The sequence below is a fragment of the Chelon labrosus genome, assembly GCF_963514085.1.
Source record: "Chelon labrosus genome assembly, chromosome: 3".
NCBI lineage: Eukaryota > Metazoa > Chordata > Actinopteri > Mugiliformes > Mugilidae > Chelon > Chelon labrosus.
In genome coordinates this window covers 9,515,643-9,535,273 of record NC_140339.1, presented here as the reverse complement: position 1 = coordinate 9,535,273, position 19,631 = coordinate 9,515,643, and the positions used below count along the sequence as shown (strand labels likewise).

General features: G+C 43.6%; 1 protein-coding gene across 6 annotated transcripts in view; it reads right to left on the bottom strand.

Moving 5' to 3' along the window:
- Positions 1–7,205: 7,205 nt before the first annotated feature.
- tle3b (TLE family member 3, transcriptional corepressor b) overlaps positions 7,206–19,631 on the bottom strand; it is a 29,753-nt gene continuing 17,327 nt past the window's right edge. For 3 of the 6 annotated variants that reach the window (XM_084541634.1, XM_084541636.1, XM_084541635.1), the window contains 14 exons: positions 19,239–19,442; positions 18,695–18,754; positions 15,874–15,996; positions 14,764–14,814; positions 14,192–14,347; positions 13,241–13,376; positions 12,702–12,874; positions 12,047–12,123; positions 11,710–11,959; positions 10,625–10,872; positions 10,363–10,510; positions 10,098–10,248; positions 9,094–9,170; positions 7,206–8,693 (listed from right to left, as the gene is read on the bottom strand). In XM_084541634.1, the coding sequence (XP_084397760.1) occupies positions 8,586–8,693; positions 9,094–9,170; positions 10,098–10,248; positions 10,363–10,510; positions 10,625–10,872; positions 11,710–11,959; positions 12,047–12,123; positions 12,702–12,874; positions 13,241–13,376; positions 14,192–14,347; positions 14,764–14,814; positions 15,874–15,996; positions 18,695–18,754; positions 19,239–19,442 (1,962 nt within the window). In that variant the 3' untranslated portion in view covers positions 7,206–8,585. Of the gene's footprint in view, positions 8,694–9,093; positions 9,171–10,097; positions 10,249–10,362; positions 10,511–10,624; positions 10,873–11,709; positions 11,960–12,046; positions 12,124–12,701; positions 12,875–13,240; positions 13,377–14,191; positions 14,348–14,763; positions 14,815–15,873; positions 15,997–18,694; positions 18,755–19,237; positions 19,443–19,631 lie in introns of all 6 variants that reach the window. The other 3 variants (XM_084541638.1, XM_084541637.1, XM_084541639.1) reach the window with 3 other exon arrangements.

Sequence of the window (19,631 nt, the reverse complement as noted above, 5' to 3'; positions counted from 1 at the left end):
ACTAAGGTAGCATATTCCCTTATACAGGAAAACGCCATCAGTAAAAAAACAAAAACATAAAAGTTAATGTCAAGGCCACTCTGAGTGTTAGATGGGTGCCTTCGATGGTTACTACCTGTCTGTATAAACGTCACCCACCTTCTTTAACTCCACTCAGGCTTCATCTCTTTGGCCATTTTTGGATGGGCTCACAGCTGGTCAGTTTTAAGCACTACCAAGATGGCAACGACCCGAGCCACAACGCTGAGCTTCAAAACTGTTCTACAGGAAAACTTTAGAATAACATGGATTGTGTAGCAAGGTATGGATTGTGTGGAAATATATGAAGCATTTGAGCTACTGAGAGAGGATTGTGAGGATTTCACACAGCTGATTACCTAGCTTAGCAACTATTTCTTGCTTTTGGGCTTCAGCTCCATCTTAAACACAGTGATCCCAATAATCAAAACCCCAAAGAAGCCAGTAGTAACCAGTAATTAGCAAGTAATACAGCAAGCTAACAAAATAAATTGTACATTACATCAGATATGAACAGTCTAATCAAACCTTTAACTAATAACAAGTAAAGTGTCATATAAAATATGATTATTAGCCTCTAACAGCAGACAATGGTTCATTTGTTACATATACTCACATATATATTAATACACAGAAATCACAGGAGCTTGACAGAAGAGCTGAAGTTTCCAAATAGCCTTATGATGATGCAACCTGTATCTTCTGTGTTTCTCTCTGGTTCATTGGGCAAAACAAAGAATAACATAAAACATGTTCATCCTCATTGTTTCACCACCTCCTCAGAGAGGGTGGGTAATAGAGGAGCTGACTGATCCTCTAATCTAAAGTCAGGGTTTGGTTTATGTGCTTTATGCTTTCTACTTTCAAACTTAATAATCTTTCTAGAAATTAAAGGAATAAATAAAAAAAAAATTACAGCTACAATACAAAAAAAAAGGGTATTAATGAACTTATAGGTGGATATTAGAGTTAAACTGGTGGAAAATGTTAAACTTGACAGAGCCCTGTCACTATAAAGAAAGCAAGTTCACAATCAGAAACTGAAACCAGCATCAACAGCCTGACTGAATGTTAAAAAGTTAATCAGAAAGTTGTTGCCCAGTGTGAGCTGAGATAGACTCCAACCCCCATGAACATCTACTGGATAAACGGTTGTAGATGATAGATGGTTGGATACTAAGAAAGCTTTTGATTTTAATAGGATTTCTCTACAACATCACTGTGTCCATTGTGAAACGTAAATGTTTTTATAGATTTGGAGTGAAAAAATCACAAGAGAGCTGCATCAACACCCCTCCATGAAAGATAGTGATCGAAGAAGAAGATTGTAGCTATCACAGATCTATTGAATTCGATTATACTGCAAGATTTCTTTTATTCTGGCCCACACCTCTAGATCCAGTCGATGCTGCACACTCGATATTCAGTATAGAGTCAGGGTGCTGTTAGCCTGATGCCGGACGACCTCCTCCATGGGTCTGTTTTCTTTTTACCCGAAAAGCTTTCAAATCCTTCTCCAGCAACTCATTGACAAAAAAAAAAAAAAGAAAACTTAGAAAATCCAGTTTAAGTTTGCTCTCGCTAGTCTGTGTGATCAAAGATCGAGGGAAAAGGCTTTTATAACGGTAAAAGCATTGAATTATACATAACAATATGAAAACTCTACACACAGAGACACACAAAGCCCTTCTCTAATTTGAGGCGCTGATCCTGAGTGGGCTCTTGTGTCCTGCAGAGACTGATGAAAGCTTCTCATCTTAAGGACAGGTCAGAAGATGGAGCGAGGTCTGAATGCTTTCAAAGGGACTCAAATGACCTGTGCGAGCTGAAGCACCAGCGCTCTCTGCCTCCCTTTAATCTGCCTCTGCTCTCTACAAGCACTTGGTTATCCAGCGAGCGAGAGAGAAGGGAGACTGAGGAGGGAGCTTCTTGTTTTTCATCCGTTCTTTCATACACACTCTGGGTTTTTCTTCAGGCCACTTGGTTCAGCCCAATCGATGTGCTCGTTGGAGCTGCCACCACAGACGAATAGACGCAAAGACACAGAAAAGGATGTAACTGCAAAAGATGGGATGAGGAAGAAAACATAAAAGGCTGTCTCATGAGAAAAGAGAGATGGGGGAAAAAGAGAAGAAAAGAGACTCATCGTTTTGCTCTCCATTTCATCTCCCTGTGCTATAAAAGAGAGATGAAATCAGGCGGCTGTCGGGTAAAAGGGGAGTAAAACCTTTGCTTCCCCGCTGAAATGGACTGAAGAGAAATGGAGAGGAGAGAGGCAGGGCGACCTGCATCAGTTCTCCTTCACGGGGAAAAGCTCTCGGCTGTCAAGAGAACAAAAACACCTTGCATCAGGACTTTACAGGCAGAGCCCTTCAAAGTGGTTAGAAGCCTGAACTGGAGCACAGTCAGCTTTTAGGACGGACGGGGGGAAAGATTTTTTTTTTTTAAATGAATTGAGTGAAATGGCTCTTAAATGGGAGGTTCTTTTTTGTAACATCTAAAGTTATACCAAACAGTAAAACACAAAGAAAACTCAACATCCAGTGTATATCCAATATACACTCCATCAATCCTCAAAATTACCGTTACTATTTATTTTAAGGACTTGGAGGAAAATATAGGTTCTCAGAGGTTTTCACCACAAGTCCAAGTTGATTCCTTTAAGATGAACATATGACCTGCTGTTGTATTTAGACTATGGAATCGCACATTTTAATTGTGTTGGATTTCTTTCCTTCATTCCATATTGAGGCATCTTGTTGATCTTCAGCTGTGTAGTACTCTCACACTTGTGTCTGTGAACGTTCTCAGTCATCCAGTGATTCATGTGTCCAAAAAAAAAAAAAAAAGAAGAAGAAGAAGCTGAAGACAAGGACAGCTGGACTTGTAGACGTGTCATCCAGGTAGCTTCTTCAGTTCTATAAGACTGGTGGGGAGAACATCTGTAGGTGTTGCAGAAGTTTGCATGACTGGTGTCTGTTAACGATCACATACTTACCTCTAGTTGTTGATTTTGAACCTGTCTTCTTCTTGAATGGTGCTCTGACGACCCATTATGTGCCAGAGGCTCCAGTCTCAAGGTGTCAACGAGGGGTGAAACTTCTTAGGGACGTATGTTAAGACTGTGCTGTAAAATCTCACACAAGTGTGAAGGGATATCCAAAAGAATGACCTGAAACAAAGGCAGCTGGACTTGTGGAGTTTCTTGAAGACGTTTCACCAAGACTGAGTAGTTTCTTTAGTTCTGAAAGTGACTGGTTGTCTCTTAGAAACTTGTATGACTAGAGTCTGTTAACGACCAAATACTGACCTGTAGTTGAACGTTTTATTCAGTTTGCCTTCCTAATGAACAGTAGTCTAATCAGCCAGAGACTCTGTGGATGTCTCAGTGGAGTCGCTGGGTCATTAGAGTACCGTTCATTCATTTAAACCCCAACTCCCCACCAGTCTTTAGGAGTGGAGAAACTACATGGACCACTGGTGAAACGTCTTCAAGAAACTCTACAAGTTGTCTTTGTTTCAGCTTTGTTTTTTTTGGGTTTTTTTATGTACCATGACCTGGACGACTGAGAATCTTTACTGACAAATGTAAAGTGATGACATTTTATCCCAAACTTCAACTTTATCATAATATTGTATAACATCCTTCACTACATACATCTGTTAATAAATTTACTTGAGCTGAACGTGACATTGTTAAGCAGGATTCCTACTGTACGTCCACCGGTCTGGAACCGGTTTTCCCACATTATCTTGGTTAAATATTGAAAAAAAAAAAGCAACTGTAATACTTGGGTGGGTTTACTTACGCTGAGTGTCGCAGTATTTGTTCATATTTAACCAAACCACAGTCTTTCTCAAGTAGTTTACAGAGTTTCTCCACGCCTCAGATTGGTCAACTTTAGCCACAGTGTGGCAAGCCGAGTCATGTTGTGTTTCTTTTGCAGCCTACACAGGAGGAGACATCCGCCCGGTGCTGCTGCTGCTGTGGTCCTGTGACAGGTTCCCCCTCTCGACTGTGAGTATTCACTGTTAACTAACCCGTGTTTGTCTGTGCTGAAGACTTGAGAAAATGCTGTCTCTTAAACCCGGTTCAGAGCTGGTTGCTAACATTCGTCTTGGCCAAGTACGTGTGTTCACATCTTAAACATATTAAAATGCGTCTGGAGCCACCACTCCAGATCTGATCTCAGTTTCATGCTCTGTGTGCAAATAAACGCCGACACCATTTCTGTGCAAACAGCTGCCGTCTCAGAACAGTGATTCTCTACCTACTGCTGTTTCAGAACCACAAACCTCCACAATGTCACTCGCTGAAAACACACACGTTCAGATGTTACGTATTGTAGAGACCCACAGAAAAAAAGACACAACTCCACAGGGCTACTTTCACATCAGCATGAACACATTGCTAATCAGCCACGTCGCTAAGTTTTTTGTTTAGTAGGGAATTACACGTTGCCGTTCATTTTTTCTTTTGTTTGGATGTATTTATTAGATGATTAGATTAGATGTTTATTATTTAGTTGGTTAACAGCAACAAGGACAAAGGATCGTTCCAGACGCATGACCATGTCTTCATTGGTTTGATCCCATGTTGGATATCAGCCTCATTTACTTCTGATCCAAACCATTTCTGTTCTTATAAAAACATTTTCCTCATGTGAACCAGTTGGATCATTTAATTGTGACGAAGTTATAGAGAAAATATAAGGGGCTGTTGGTTGGTGCTGCAAACCCTGCTGTAGAAAAATCACTTACTAGTTGCTTTAACTGGACAACAAATCACTGGAGTCAAAGTCCTGCTCCACCCTGACTACCTCCCCACTCCTTGTGTCCAATATAAAGTAAAAACAGAGTAATTTATGTTCTGGACAACATATGGATAGTGAATAAAATCCCCACAGCAGTAATATTTCCTCAAAAACATATTAACAGCATAATTTCCCGCAAATGTCAACCTCTGCCCCTCAAGCTGCTAACTGACACAAAGGTATCTGAACAAAACATGTCGGTCCATACATGTATAGCTCAGCCCACATTCGTTGCTGAAACCACCCCATATTGCCTCCCCTAAGCACCACGACTCCCCCTCTCTCACTTGCACAGTCAGAAATCACAGCCTCGCAGCCAGCACCCCCACAAAAGTGAAAATGAATGTACTCACCACCTGTGGTGGGAGCAGAACAAGAGAGTGGGAGAGGAAGAGAGAGAGAGAGGAGAGGAGGAAAAGACATGGCAACTGTTGGTGGCAGTGAGTCGGTCCAACAGGATGCATATTAACGACGTGAATACTACACGTCTTTACTCGTCTGTGCTGGACAGAATACATGTCAGGATAAGCTCCTGGTTGGAGGTACGTTGTCGTATAGCGGCTGGTATTTGCATGATACACTTTTGTGAGACATTTTATCTACAGAGACTGTTTCACAATCTTCCCTGATATCGGCACAAAGCCACAAATTCCCAAAGTAGCTTGTCTTTTTCTTAGGTGTGTGTGGGAGTGTGTGAAATGTGAGTGTGACTGAATGTGTCTGTGCTGGTTCTGTGAAGCAACAGAGTCGTCACTTGCTGTTTGTGTGCGAGGTTTGTGTTTGTGTGTGTGTGTGTGTGAGGTTTGGCGAGCCACACTGATCCAGAGCTGCGTGTCTCATCCCTCCCACCATTACTCCTGTCAGCAGGCCCGAAACCACAAACCATCCTGTCTGGAAACAAAGCCATTAAGTCATAACAACCGTCTCTGTCTCTTCCACCCTTTACTTCAGCTTAGACCTCCTCTCTCTGTCACACTTCACTTGTTCCACATCAGTCGTGCGCGCTGACAAATATATTAGAAGTCTGTGTCACAAACGACCTTTAACTGTTCCCATTACCAAAAAATTACTCCTTTGATAACGCGTCTCTGTCAAAAAGTGCAGTTTGGTTCCTGATTTTTTTTCCCATAACCATCCCATCTAAAGCTTGATGAGCACAGCAACCTGGTGTTGTTACAGTCAAAGATAAATGGAGAAAGCACGTTATCTGTCTCTGATTCTTTATTAAGTTGCAGCAGTAGATCATTTATTACAAGATGTTTGTTTTGACTGAATTTAACAAAAACATCCATCCATCTTCAACACTCATATCTGTACTACTTTGTGTGTTTTACTCTTCAAACAGAGATCAACAAAGCTTCACCTCGATGGCTGCGATGTGACCTTCACGCAGATACGTGCCAGGACGGGCGAAGGACATACTACTGAGGTGAGTCAAAACTAGTTCCTCACTCAGACACTGCCGAACCGTTTTAGGATGCCAGAGAGATGTGCTGATGTTACAGGATGAATCATGTCAGGGAGCTCGGGAAATTGTGGTTAGCACATGTGAAGCTGTGTACACAAAATACTTGTTGTGGTAACAATCAGCTGAAAGTCATGAGAAGTCTGCTGCTGGGGAACTGTTGGTGTCTAGAAGCCACAGAGGCTAAGGGTTAGCCAGCTAACGGCCGGGTTACACTGGTATTCCACATATTATTCCTGGCGTAGCCATTTGGATTTCCTTATGAGGCGTGTTTCAGTCAATACAGAAGAAAAGATTAGCTCATCATGCAACTGGAGATTTGTACAATCAATCACAACCGGCAATCTCTACGAAAGTTTCCAGGTTGTTTTATGACGCACAAAACAATTTTTTTAGGAAGCATATGTTCAGATCTTTAGAGGTTAATAAGTTCTTCAGTGCAAATGTTGGTGTAAATGTTGACTTCTGTGAATTTATTCCCTAACATCCTGGTCGAAATGCTGTTAAACCTCCACTATGGCAAAAATAATGTGGTGGAGAAATCCTGAAGCTTTATTTATTTGTTATTCTGACGGACTAAAGAACCCAAATTTAATCTAAAAATACTGGAATGGGTTCATAAAACAACTGCCTATGTCAATTCTGTTAAAGGAATAATTAAACATTTCAGAAAATAAGATATGAAGAAAACTGAAAACAACATAGGAGGATTATTTCTTAGCTGGATTCTTTATGAACTGACAACATAATTCCAGGGTTTACTGCCAGATTTAGATACCTTGAACACAGCTAATCTGTTCTTTTTCCTTTTCTAGTCTTAACGCTAAGAGAAGCTGAGCTAGCTTTATAAATGATGATCTTATATATTGAACTACTCCTTTAATAGTTGGGCACATAAGTGTCTATTTGTAGATCAACACTCGATGAAACATTGTCGGATCAATCACAAGGAAACGGGCCAGTCTAGAAAAACGGTTTTATTGATGTATTAACAACTGTACATTTCTTTTTCAGTGCTGACAGCATTTGCTACATACTTTGGTGTGATTCAGAGGGACTGCTGCGATTCGCCCCTTTTATTTTCTCGTGAGAAATGCCGACAGTAGCACAGTGTAAGAACCAGAATTATTCAGACATCTTGATTTATTTGCCATCTCCAATATATCCGTTTATATTTACGCGCCGTGCCTTCCTTCCTTCCTTCCTCGCGAGCGAGCATCGACAGGCACTGAACATTTCTCTGGAGACGGACTGTGGAGTCAATCGGATCAATGTCTGTCTGCCTCCCAGTCAATCAAACATATTCCAGGAATAGTGATAAGATACAAAGGGAAGAGAGGTTTCCAATAGATGTTTGAGTTTAGTCTGTAGCAAGAAAAAAAAAAGTATTACGTCAAGTAAGCAAAAAGCACTCGTTCAGTTTGTGCTTCTGCTGCCAGCTGAGGTCCAAGGGTTAGCTAAGCTTCAACGTCCCCGTCTCCCAAAATCTAACAAGGTAAAACAAACAGGGAGAAAGATAGCACAGACAGACCAGTACACTGAGTACACTTAAAAAAAAAGTTTTTATATATAGGAATTAAATTTACATCCATCTCTTTTCCTGAATCATAGAGTCCCGTGTGATGCCACAGTGGTCCGAACCAGTCGAGGCTCCGTCAGAGGGATCGAACCACGTGTTCCTCGTCCGGTAAGAGCGGTGCGACAAAAGGCTTTTTTTGTTTTTAAAAAAAAAAAAAATCTCCACAAAATGTTTTGAGTTCACACACACGTCTGAAAAGATCAGCCTCAGTCTGTGCTTTAAGAAAATCAAAGAGTAAAATTGTTAAAACTTTCTAATCTATGTTCTGATCTCCCGCTCATATCATGGGCCGGGAAAAAAAAAAAGAATCATCACAAGTACACCCAGGACATGAAAATATATATATTTTTATAATATATATAAAATGTCTTTTATTTAATCCAGTATGTACACTTTGCACATGTTGTCTGGGGTTTCTCAGAATGAAGCTCTGCTCCACCAGGTTACACCCAAATTTTCTCAAAGAAGTCACAAAAAAAAAAAAAATGTGCAACTCGGAAATAAACCCTCCACAACAAAAGGATAAAAAAAAAAAGTGAACTTCTTTCCAGTACAAGCATCCTTCGGCCAACAGCGCTTCCGATTCCCACGAATAAAGTCTGAGAAGTTCGCCTCGAGCCGTCGTAGTCCACAGATGGTTGGTCAGGGAGGAAAAAGTAAAAGTCATCTCAGTAGAAGTGCTGCAGCAGAGCGAGAGCCTCGTCCCTCTCTAGTAGATGACCTCGTAGACGGTGGCCTTCTTGTCTCCGGATCCCGTCACGATGTATTTGTCGTCTGCCGAGATGTCGCAGCTCAGGACGGAGGACGACTCCTTCGACTGTGGAAGAAAACAGAGGTACAAGTTTTAGTCTGATGATTGTGAGGTGGTCTGGCACACAGCTGTCTCTGAGACCTAATTAGGCTGCATTCAAGCTAATTCAGCAGTAATTACACTGAGTTATGTTGTACGACGGCGTTTTAAGACCATATGAGCAGCGGTGGAGTTGATGGAGCTACAAAACACAAAACTCCTTTAATGGAGTGAATTAATTTTGAGAAACTAAGTTAGTTCAGACAATTTAAATGACATGTTTGGTCCTCTATCTGCATGGTTAGTCGTGCTATTAGAATACAAGCACAGCAGCTTACCCTAAACATTAAATCTCATAAAAACAAGTTACCAGCTCCAAACTGCTCGTGTTGTTCTCATGCTAACTGGTACACTGTGTCTGTGTTACCTGGAATATGCTGGCGCCATAAGGAGTCCTCCAAGCATTCAGCAGGTTGTCCTTCCCTGTGCTCACGAACCATTTACCTGCAAACATGAACAGACGTCTTGAGGATAAAAGCTGCAGGGATGCGTTCTTAAAAAAAAACAAAAAACATCTGGTCACTGCTGTCTTCCAGGCGTACATGAGAGATTTAGACAACGAGCCAACATGCGACTCTGTAATAACCTTATCGATGGTCATTAAAACCCGTCAGGGGAAAACAGAATTACATCAACAATCATAAAATGCACATAATGAAGGCGACTCACACCACTTCCTCTCGGATAATTATTTGAACCACCCTCCGATTAATTATCCAACTGACTAGATGGCTAATGATTTAATTAGTGACAGCGAGAGCTCTGAAGCTGTGAGTGCTGTCTGAACGAGGCGGTGCTGTGGGGGATCTTCAGAGGTGAAATGAATACTGTGCTGCGATAGTAAAACCTCACTTATTAACAGATCCGCTCAAACAAACACAGTGTTCTCAGCTAACAAACGTTGGTGACGAATTTCACCAGTAAATGTGTTTGTAAAGTATGTGAAGATTTTAAATTACAAAGCTGTAAATTGTTCAGAAGAAAAAAGAACAGCTTTCTAATCAGACAATCATTTCAACATTCATATAAAGTGTTTTCTCCTGCATATTTAAGCATCACAGCTGAAACACTAACGCTACAGTTAAGACTTCACAAACTGGGCCATCATTGAGCAACGATGTGGTTTCTATCCCGACTGCTTGTCAAGACACGAGTAAAAGAACCGGAAAAACCTACGTCAACCACATTTAAGAGCAGGAATTAGGTCAGGAGTCAAACTTCTCTCTCCCAGTGCTAGTGTCCTGGAGAACATCCACTGACAAACATAACCACCTCTAAAATGAATGACTGTAGGGTACACTGTCAGACAAATGCATCGCTACCGAGATAAGAAACAAAATCCTCTAAAAATGAAACCTGTGTGTGACTTACCACAGTAGGCGAACTTCAGTGAGAGGACACAGCTTTCGTGCAGGTGCAGCTGGTACTTGTCAGGCTTGGTGTGGTGCAGCACCTCCACGTTGCTGCTCTCCATACCCACAGCCAGCCATTCTCCAGTGGGACAGTAGCCCAATGAGAAGATCTGCAGCAAAGACACAACACGATTGGATCAAGAACTTCAAGACGTAGCTGCTACATCTGAGGTGAATGTGAAAGACTGAACACGTGGGTTTTGGTGTTTAGAGGTTCTCTCTACCTGTGAGGTAAAGTCGTGCTGCTGGAGCTGTCGGCCCTCCCTCAAATCCCAGGAGCGCACAGTGTTGTCGAGCCCTCCGGTCCACAGTTTGGTCCCGTCGTGGGAAATGTCGATACAGCTGGCTCCGTCCGTGTGGCCCTGGAACTGCCTGGAACAACGCAAGACAACAAACCTCAGGTCAAGAACAGTGGAAAAACTTTTAACACATGAAGCTGTGTTTTAAATAAAGCTCGTCATCAAGACGTAACATTAAAGCACTGACCTGACGAGGGTCTGGTTATGGAGGTCCCACACAGCAATGTTTCCATCAGAACAGCAGGAGAAGCAGACCTTGGCGTCGGGACTGATGGCCAGCGCGTAACAGGCTGGAGCAGAGGAAGTGAGCTCGGCCTTTATGCGAGGCGTCTGTGAGGCCAAATCCCAGATGGTCAGCGTGCTGGCCTCGCCACCCACTATTAGGGTGCGGCCATCAGGCAACAGCTTGCAGGAGCGGATGTAATTGTCTCGGTTCTGGAGCGGAAACAAAGGCGGATTATCGTCACAATCTTAATGACTGGATGTAATTTGTAATGTGGAACCTTTTCTACGTATGAAATATCGACAGAATCAAGATGAGTTGAGGTTAAAAACCAACACAGCTCAGTGCTTTCATTTTAAAACCCTCTCTACTTAGACTCCAGGTGCTTTTCTTTGACAGGTGAAGTTTTTAGACTACAGCCGAGTCTTCCAGGTTACAGTGAAGATGTGGATGTCAGCTTTAACAAGAGACGCAGAGAGAGAGTGGGCTGCAGCTGTTGGCCAGGCTCCAAGAGAGCAGGAAGACAGATCAATAGGACTGAGGAAGGTCTTGGTCGAATTAAAACAGCACCCTGATGGCTTTATAAGACCCAATTGCACTCTGAACGCACCTTAAGGGTGTTAGAGGCCATATGAGTCGAACGGCATGAAGCCACAGTATCAAAATGAGAAACGGGAGGCAGTTGAGAGGAAGTAATGAGCTGGGTAATGGCAGACAGGGTTGGCCAATCAGAACATCATTACTCAGCAGGCTTTTTTTTTTTCCTCACCAAGGATTATTTCAGCTCAGCGGTGAAACACTTTCCTGAATTATTCACATCTTTGTCTGTTGGGATCTGGAGTCAGGCTACATCTGATGCCCAAGAAAAGTCTCAATGAAGGAGACGATTCACAGAGACCTCATGACACGCGAGTACATTATTATATTATTAATGTTTTATGGCCCTGGTCTGGTTGGGAGCCTTGAAACATCTGCAGTAAATAAATCACATGAGCAAACACGTTTCATGTTCTCTTCCCGTGACATGTAATAAACAAACAACTAGTTACCAGGCAGTCGAGTTGGGACACTGGGCTCTTGCTGCCAGGTTGGCTGATGTCCCAGATCTTGACACAGCCCTTGCCGCCGGTGTAGACGTGACGTGTGGGGTTGCTGATGGTGACAGCGCACACCACTTCCCCGTGGCTCAGCGTGTTGATCTGGCGAGCGTGGCGTGGGATGCCCGGGCCTATCAGTGCATCTGGAGGGAAGGGCACGGGCTGCATCTGACCATCTGCACTTACGTGAAAAGAATACGCTCTGCAGAGGACACAGGGCAGAGAGGACAGAAGTCAGTCTGAGCTATGAAGACGATGCAGACGTTTTAGTGAAACGACAAACACTCACGGTTTTCCTCCAGAAATGGACGTGAGGCTGGCTGGCAGGCCTGGAGCTCTCATGTGAGGATGAGGGTCAAACCCGGCCTGCGTGAACATAAACAGAACAGTTAGCAAAACAATCTTTAACCTTTAAGATAAATTAGGCTAAGCTAATATTCAAATTGCTGCCTGTGTCTTGCTCCGGGTGCCAATGCCCAGAGGAACTATTGTTTCCAGGCAAATCCCCTGAAAGGCGCAGACTGAGCTACATACAGAGAAGCTTTACACAAGGCTTCAACATCCTACTTGCTAATGCTAATGAAAGCCTGGGAGACGCATTTTGGGGGCAAGCCTTTTTTTTTAAAGCCTTTAGAATACTAACTAACTAACTAACTAAGATCAAAGTAAAGGAGCTGGGCCGTCTTGGTGCTTTCTCATTATGAACACACAACAAGCTGCTGCCAGCCAAGCAGAAATATTCACACTGAGTTATGGAAATACACGTTGAATGCTTGAGTTTCTCAAAGTCATTCTGCAAACAGACTTCATAACCTACAGCAACAATGGATAATTCATACAGGATCAGGGCTTGTTGTGTCAAACTGGCGGATGTGAAAACAATAATGCGGGAAATAAATCCAGATTTTAGCAAATAAATCCAATAGAGGAGCGGGAATATTTACAATTGGCGAGCGTCCATAGGCGGCAGCAGCTGCTGCGCTCATCTGCGGAGAAATGAGACCAGGATAGACGCCTGGGCTGGTCAGGGACCCGTTCATCTCGTGATGCCCCATCATAGCAAACGGGGAGGCGTAAGAACCTGCGATGGACAGAGGCGTACGCAGTGCCGGGGCAGCTGAAGGAGAGGAAAGAGTTCATTAAGTGATAATGAAAACTCTACAGAGAGACAAACATATTATGACAGCGTGTTCAGCTATTTATTCAGCTCCACCTGCTGAGGATGGTTTGTTGTTGATCAAAAGCTCAGAAAGAGTCTTGATAAAGATTAACTTTCAATTTCCTGATTATTTATTCAGTGACTCTGCAGGTGTTTTATTATTCTCTGGTTTAATTGGCTGGTTTATAAATGCTCACCATAATTTTAAACACATTTTGTTCAAAACTTACAAATATTCAGACTGTTTTGTTTATTTGCTGGAAAATTAGAAACAAAACAAACAAAACATTTAATTTGTAATAGAAAATAACTGCTGGTTGTTACCTAATGCCTCCATGCCGGGTGGTTTGCCCATCGTTAGAGGCCGTAGTCCTGGAGTGGTGCTGGTTCCTGGTGTCGGAGCCTCATTCCTCGGTGTAGGAGTGTTGGACTTCAGGCTCGGTGTGGACGACTTGTCATTCTAAATCAGAAACAATCTTTAACCTCAGTGTGTTTTGCATCCTCTTACTGAAAGTTGTAACTTCACCTTCTCTCAATCTTACACGAACAGAGTTTAAAATCCCCCAGTGAGTCAAACACACTCCCACTGACAGGGAAATCCAGAGCGACAATCTGAGTGGAGGGCTTGAGGTAATCCAATCTAACACTGACAGTTCATTACAGCCATGATGTGTGTGTTAGTTAGTGTGTGCTGGGAGTAGGGGCATAAAACTTTCCTTAGAAGTTGAGCTTATTAGGAGCAGCTAGACGTACTAGACGGTGGCCCAAACACCAATAATTAATCCCCTCCTTCGTTTAGCCTTGTGACACTAATGAGGGACGGAGGGAAAGCTGGGTGGAATATAAATCTATCATTTGTGAAAAGGTTTAAATAAAACTGATGTCTGGTTAGTGAGTGCTTCAGTGTTGGAAGAAAAATAATCAGGGACAGAAGGGAAGAAGATGAGACGAGGCAAGAAAAGGCCAAGACAGCAGTTCCCCCTGCTGCTGTGTCTCTGGGTTATTTACGGCCCCGGGCCAAGGGAGAAATGACCATTTATTGGGTAAGCCATAAAGGAGATTGAGAGGACTGAGCCATAGGGTTTGATTTCCTGAGAGTGCATCAACCCTCTGCCCCCTCAAGCCCCCGCATAGCAGCCAACTGCTAAGCCTGCGTATTAGTCTTTCTCACAGACACCCACTTCACTTGACAAATGCCCTTTAGTCTGTCAGTTCAGCCTCCCCCCCTTTAACCTCCTTATTTCATCAGCTCAAGCCGTGTATCCTCACACTCACATGGGTGTGGTCCTTTGCTTTGGAGGACGGCGTGCTGCCTGATGAGGCCACGGAGGCAGGGCTGTTGGGGGCAGCATCCTTCTTCAGGCCTCGAGATTTATCCAAGCCGTTTTCGGGAGGAGAGTGCGCGGGGCTGACTCGAGGGGTGGCTGGATCCTACAGAGTTAAACAAGACAGACAGACAGACAGCAAGGCTGAGCAAACAGACCGGAGGAAAGCCACTGGCATGTACATGTAGGTCAAACAAACTGGGGCCTCATGTGCAAACACAGATAAATATACTCATGCATGCTCGTACTCTCCCTCACACACACACACACACATGCACGCTCTTTTCATTCACCTGTCACACCCTTTTCTCTTTGTGTTCTTTGTCTTACTTTCTGCATGAATGGCAAAAGAAACAGAAAGTAAGCACACACTCATAGCTCACAACCAATATTTTGACAGACTTTTTGGCAACACTGTGCAAGGTGTTGAGGCTCTTACAGACAAAAGGGAGCCGTGTTTATTTTTTGCACAGCTTTCAAACCGAAGAATGCGGCTGAGCAGCTCTTCAAACGCCGTCTTACCTCATTGGAAACATCCACCACCAAGTCGTCACTTTTGTCTCCGTCACTGTCCTGAAATGAAGGCGTGACACGCTTAGCTTACTGGAAGACCACAGTCACTAATTACAATCAGCATGAACAAGTGCAGTCCAGTTTTTTTTACAATGAAAGAACGGGAAATACATAGGAATTTAAATGCTTCATTTTAAAGGTATTTTCTAGCCTGACGTAGCCATACTCAATTCTAGTCAGAATGTGAGTCTGGTACCGCTCCATAGGGCTGTGATTATGGGGCGTGTTTCAACCGAACCAGGAAAAAAAATGCCTCTGCACTCAATTGGATAGACCTATAACCAATCAGAGCAACGGAGTGTGTGACGTATGTTAATTGTGTCCCATCTTCTTAGCGACCATCGGAGCCAGCTGATAAATTAAACTTTTGCCGAATCCCGTAGGAAGGACGGCAAAAACATCTTTCCGATTAACAAATGCCTTGATCGCATTTATCTGTTCCTCTTTTAAAATTAATGCGCTGTCGATATCTTCTAGAACAGACTCGATGGCAGAATCTACACATCTCAGTTCTCCAGCGGCAGCCATCTTTGTTGACGTGATTACGTTACTGTTGATCATCTGTCCATCATCGTATAAAGCCCGCCCTGAGAATCTGATTGGTACGAACAGCTCCTGTTCGAGCATAATTGCGCCTCAACGGAGCAACGCCCGACCGAACTTCCAGACCTCAAATGTTGTGGGCGGGACTAAGTTCGGCTGGCACCCAGGCTAGGTATTTTCTAGCAAATGCAAAAAGTTTCTAAGTTTACTAGGTCTTCTAAGTAAAACTGAGACAGTTCTGAGACTTATTTTTCTTGATACAGAGTGACTTCTCTGAAAGAAACTGTCTTGTAAATTCAAATAAACCCAATCACAGGAAACTTTATCCTTCATATTTTAAACTGGAGCATACCGTTTGCATTTTTGAGCTGATGTGCTGATGCGCCAATTAGAAGATTCAAGGATGAAATAGCTTAGCATTTAGTTGTAGTTAAGTTTACGGTTTGTAAATCCTCCTAGAGTTTCTGTACACCTTTCCACGACACAGTACGTAAACAGATAAACACAAACACTCACATATCTGCTCATGCTGTCTTTATCGTCCACTTTGCGTTTCTTGGAGTCGAGGCCATAGTCTGAAGAGCTCCGATGCTTCTCACTCGCTGCCCGCAGGCTGTCCGATGGCGACACCGAGTTATTCTGCCGACGACAACACGCAGACAAAATGCATCAGTTTCCAGCTTCCTCTACTTTACATTTGACTCTTGGCATCCTCAAACTGTCACTCAGTGTATAAATGAGCTGATCCACGTAGGAATATACTTCAAAAAACAAAATGAAACAAGCTCCTCTAGCTCCAACGTGATAATGGAGAATCACACTGTGTGATTCAAATAAACAAATGGCAAATAAACAGAACTCTCAATTCTGTAAAAATGCAGGTTGTGAGCTCTTTTATCAAGATAATGGTTTTTGTATTTTGTATTTTCCAGAAACCAGAGAACACAGACACAAACAGTTTACATCCAGATGATCTTCCTTTGCCAGAGCAATGACAATATTGATTGTAAAACTAAATGTACAATACTCCTGGACTGAATTGGACAAATTTGGGATAGGACAGAAGGTCAGAAGAGGACTCTGGGAAAGCTTTGTCCCGCTGCTGCCTTCAAACAACGGAGAAAGTTGAAAAGAGCTGAGCAAACTCAAAAAACACCAGTGGAAGACGCCGACACTTGACACATAAGGTGATGCATACCTAGTAAAGGTGGAGACACAATGTGAAATATACGTTTACTTGCCAGTTCATTAGGTACCCTAGTGAAAACAAACATATTCTTGCTCTAAATCTTCAAGGCTGTTATAATTTTCAGTTCAGGTTGAAACAGTGTCAAAAAAGTAAGTTATTAATAAATAATTCAGCTGTATGATTATTTTGGAGGATGTCGTTTGTGGTGTTGAATCAACAGCTAACCAGCTAATAACCTTCATGAAGCTAAGATTTAGTGCAGGACTGGTATATCAGAATACAGTCTTTTTCCACTAGTGTACCTAATGAACTGGCAAGTGAGTATAAACACAACCTGGCACCTGGTAACTCTGAGTGTGGCACGGGTAGAGCAACATTAACAATTCAAACCAAACACAGGCTGCATTTATCACTAGATGTTTTGTCGGTGGCGTGCAACTACATGCAAATAAAAACAAAAGTGTCCAGAATCCCTCGTAAAATCCATGTTAATGCGTGTGTGTGTGTGTGTGTGTGTGTGTGTGTGTGTGTGTGTGTGTGTGTGGTGCCATGTCAGTGGCAACACAGCAGAAAAACAGACTGACGGCAAAGTTCATAAAAATCAACTGGGTTAAAAAACAGGAAGGAAAGAAAAGAGGCCATTGAGGGAACCTGGACAAGAGAGCAATGTGAAGAGACAAAGATGGTGTTGCCAGCAGAGAAAAGAGCCATGAAAGAGGCAGAGCGAGAAAATTAGAGGGGGGGGGGGGGACAAGAGAGCAAAACAGGAAAGGAACTTGGCAAGCAATGAGAGCGTAGCAGTGTGGCACCGAGTTCTCCCCACTAGTGGGAATGCCCGGACAGGCTGGCACTCTCTCAGAAGCTGCAAACAGGGCTTTTGTAGTCTGGGCACTGGTGTGGTGTGGGCACTGCCAAACAGGCCGAAAGGCAGGAAAGGATGGGGAGGAGGAGGTTGGGGAGTGCCTGCAAACAAACCCTGAGGGCAGCCCACACTACCGGGCAGCCCGACATATCCCTGCCTTCATCGGAAACAGACAGAGGTGAGAGAGGAAGATGTCTGACATCTTGGCTGGAATTAACAGGAAGAGACAAAGAGTCGGACTTTTCCAAGCTCGGTTCATCCAGCAGCTTTCTGCCTCTGGTCAAAATATGGAGATTTGTTGTGGAAGAAAAGGCCACTAAGAGTTTTTAGCCAGGCTTGGTGCGAAGATGGCGTCTGACCGACAGAAATCTATTCCGACATTAAAGCCTGTCTGTGTATCTGAGCCCGAGACATTTCAAGGACTGCTTGGTCTCAATAACCCTGCACTTGTCTCCAACTCTGGTGTCAGATGACCTGAGACAAAGGGATAGGAAGGCTTTGCATGTGTGTGTGTGTGTGTGTGCGCGCTGAGACACGAAGGGGGAAGAGGGTGGTGAGGAGATCAGGTAAGGTGGTATTGGCAGCCGCTCATCACCACATGAGAAGGGGGGAAGAGTTTGGGTTCCTTTCAGACATGAGTGGGCCCATTCAGGATGGCCAGTCAATGGGAACTCAATCTGGCCGAGCAGATCCAACAGCGAGTTACGCTCCAGCAAACTGAGAGCTTTAAGCCAGTCCAATAAACAAGGACTTTAACATGAGAAGGAAGAGAGAGATGATGACAGCGAGAGACACGGAGCAGGAGAGAGAAAACGTGGTGGAAAGGAGTAAATGGCTGTGATAAGAAGAAGAATGCAGAAAATAAAAATATGAGCACAAGAAAAGGAGAAAGGTAGATAAAAGGAGTCAGGTATTGGGACACATGCAACAGTAAATCCTCTGAAGTGGTGAGACAAGTAGAGACGGAGAGTCAAAGTCTCTTTTAATTGTGCTGAAACTGAAGGAGAGTGGAAGACGACTAATCCTCGCCCAGTGATTGGAGTCATTTTCCACCTGGATTAGATGGCACTGGCTTATTTGGCCAGACATCATTATTTGATTTCAGTCAGCTTATACCCCTCCGAGTACAAAAAAAATGTGTGTGTTCTTACACAGAGGGCCCAAATTTCTACTGGACAGCGGTGCTTAAGTCAGTGTAAAGTACACCTAATCACCAAACACGGTGAGCCAGAGGCCGACAAAGTCAAGAGACACACAGGAGACGCAGAGCTGGAGAGTCAACGTACCGTGCTCGACTCGCGTTCTTTCAGAGGAATGGCCAGGGGCGAGTGAAAAGATGAGGGTCCAGGAGAGAGAAAGCAAAATACAAATTAGTATGTGTGCAGACGGCATGTCCAATATCATCCCATCAGAGAGCATTAATTAGTACCGACGGTTTATAAAACAGAAGTGACAACTGAGGATGATATAGGCTTAAATTAATACAATTAATAGTTTATAACAGATCTATAAAGCATCAGTAAATGCTTATGACTTAAAACTTCACAGTGCTGTTCACACGTCTACATACTAGCTCTCTTTCTAGAAACATATTTCATATCAAACTAAATCATGGAGAAGCCAATAAAATTATGCAAAAACTTGTTTAAATATTTCCTTACACTGCAGATCTGTACAGAGACACTTACATTTAAAAGCATACACCATGTTAACGGGTCTCTATAATAAATATATCTGGCTGGTGAAACCTGTTCTTGGCAGCTACAGTCACCCGTCAGCACTTCAATGCTGCAGGCGGTACGTGTGTGATGGCAGGCTGTGCTCCTCACCTCGGTGCTCCAGGTCATGGTGGTTCTTCTCATCCTTTACAGGCAGGTGGGCCTGGCTGCCAAGAGCGCCCAGAGCCAGCAGGCCGGAGCCAGCGCCTGTCACAGGGGGGAGGCCGGGCGGCTGCAGGCCTGAAGGGTGAGGGGGCAGCTGGACTGGGGGGCCGTGGGCGGCGTGAGAGAGGTGCTGAGCCTGAAGCTGCTGCTGCTGTAAACAAACGCAGGGGGACGGGAGACAAAACAGAGGACAAGTGGGTCGGCTGGGAAGTGAATCGTTGAATGGCCGCACTATACTCGTGCATTAGAGCTGGCTTTGACAACGTTTAGTTCAAGGCCAAAGCGTTTATGCAGAATAGCAGAGGCTGCCAACATGTTGATCCAGCTCATCCATGGTCTG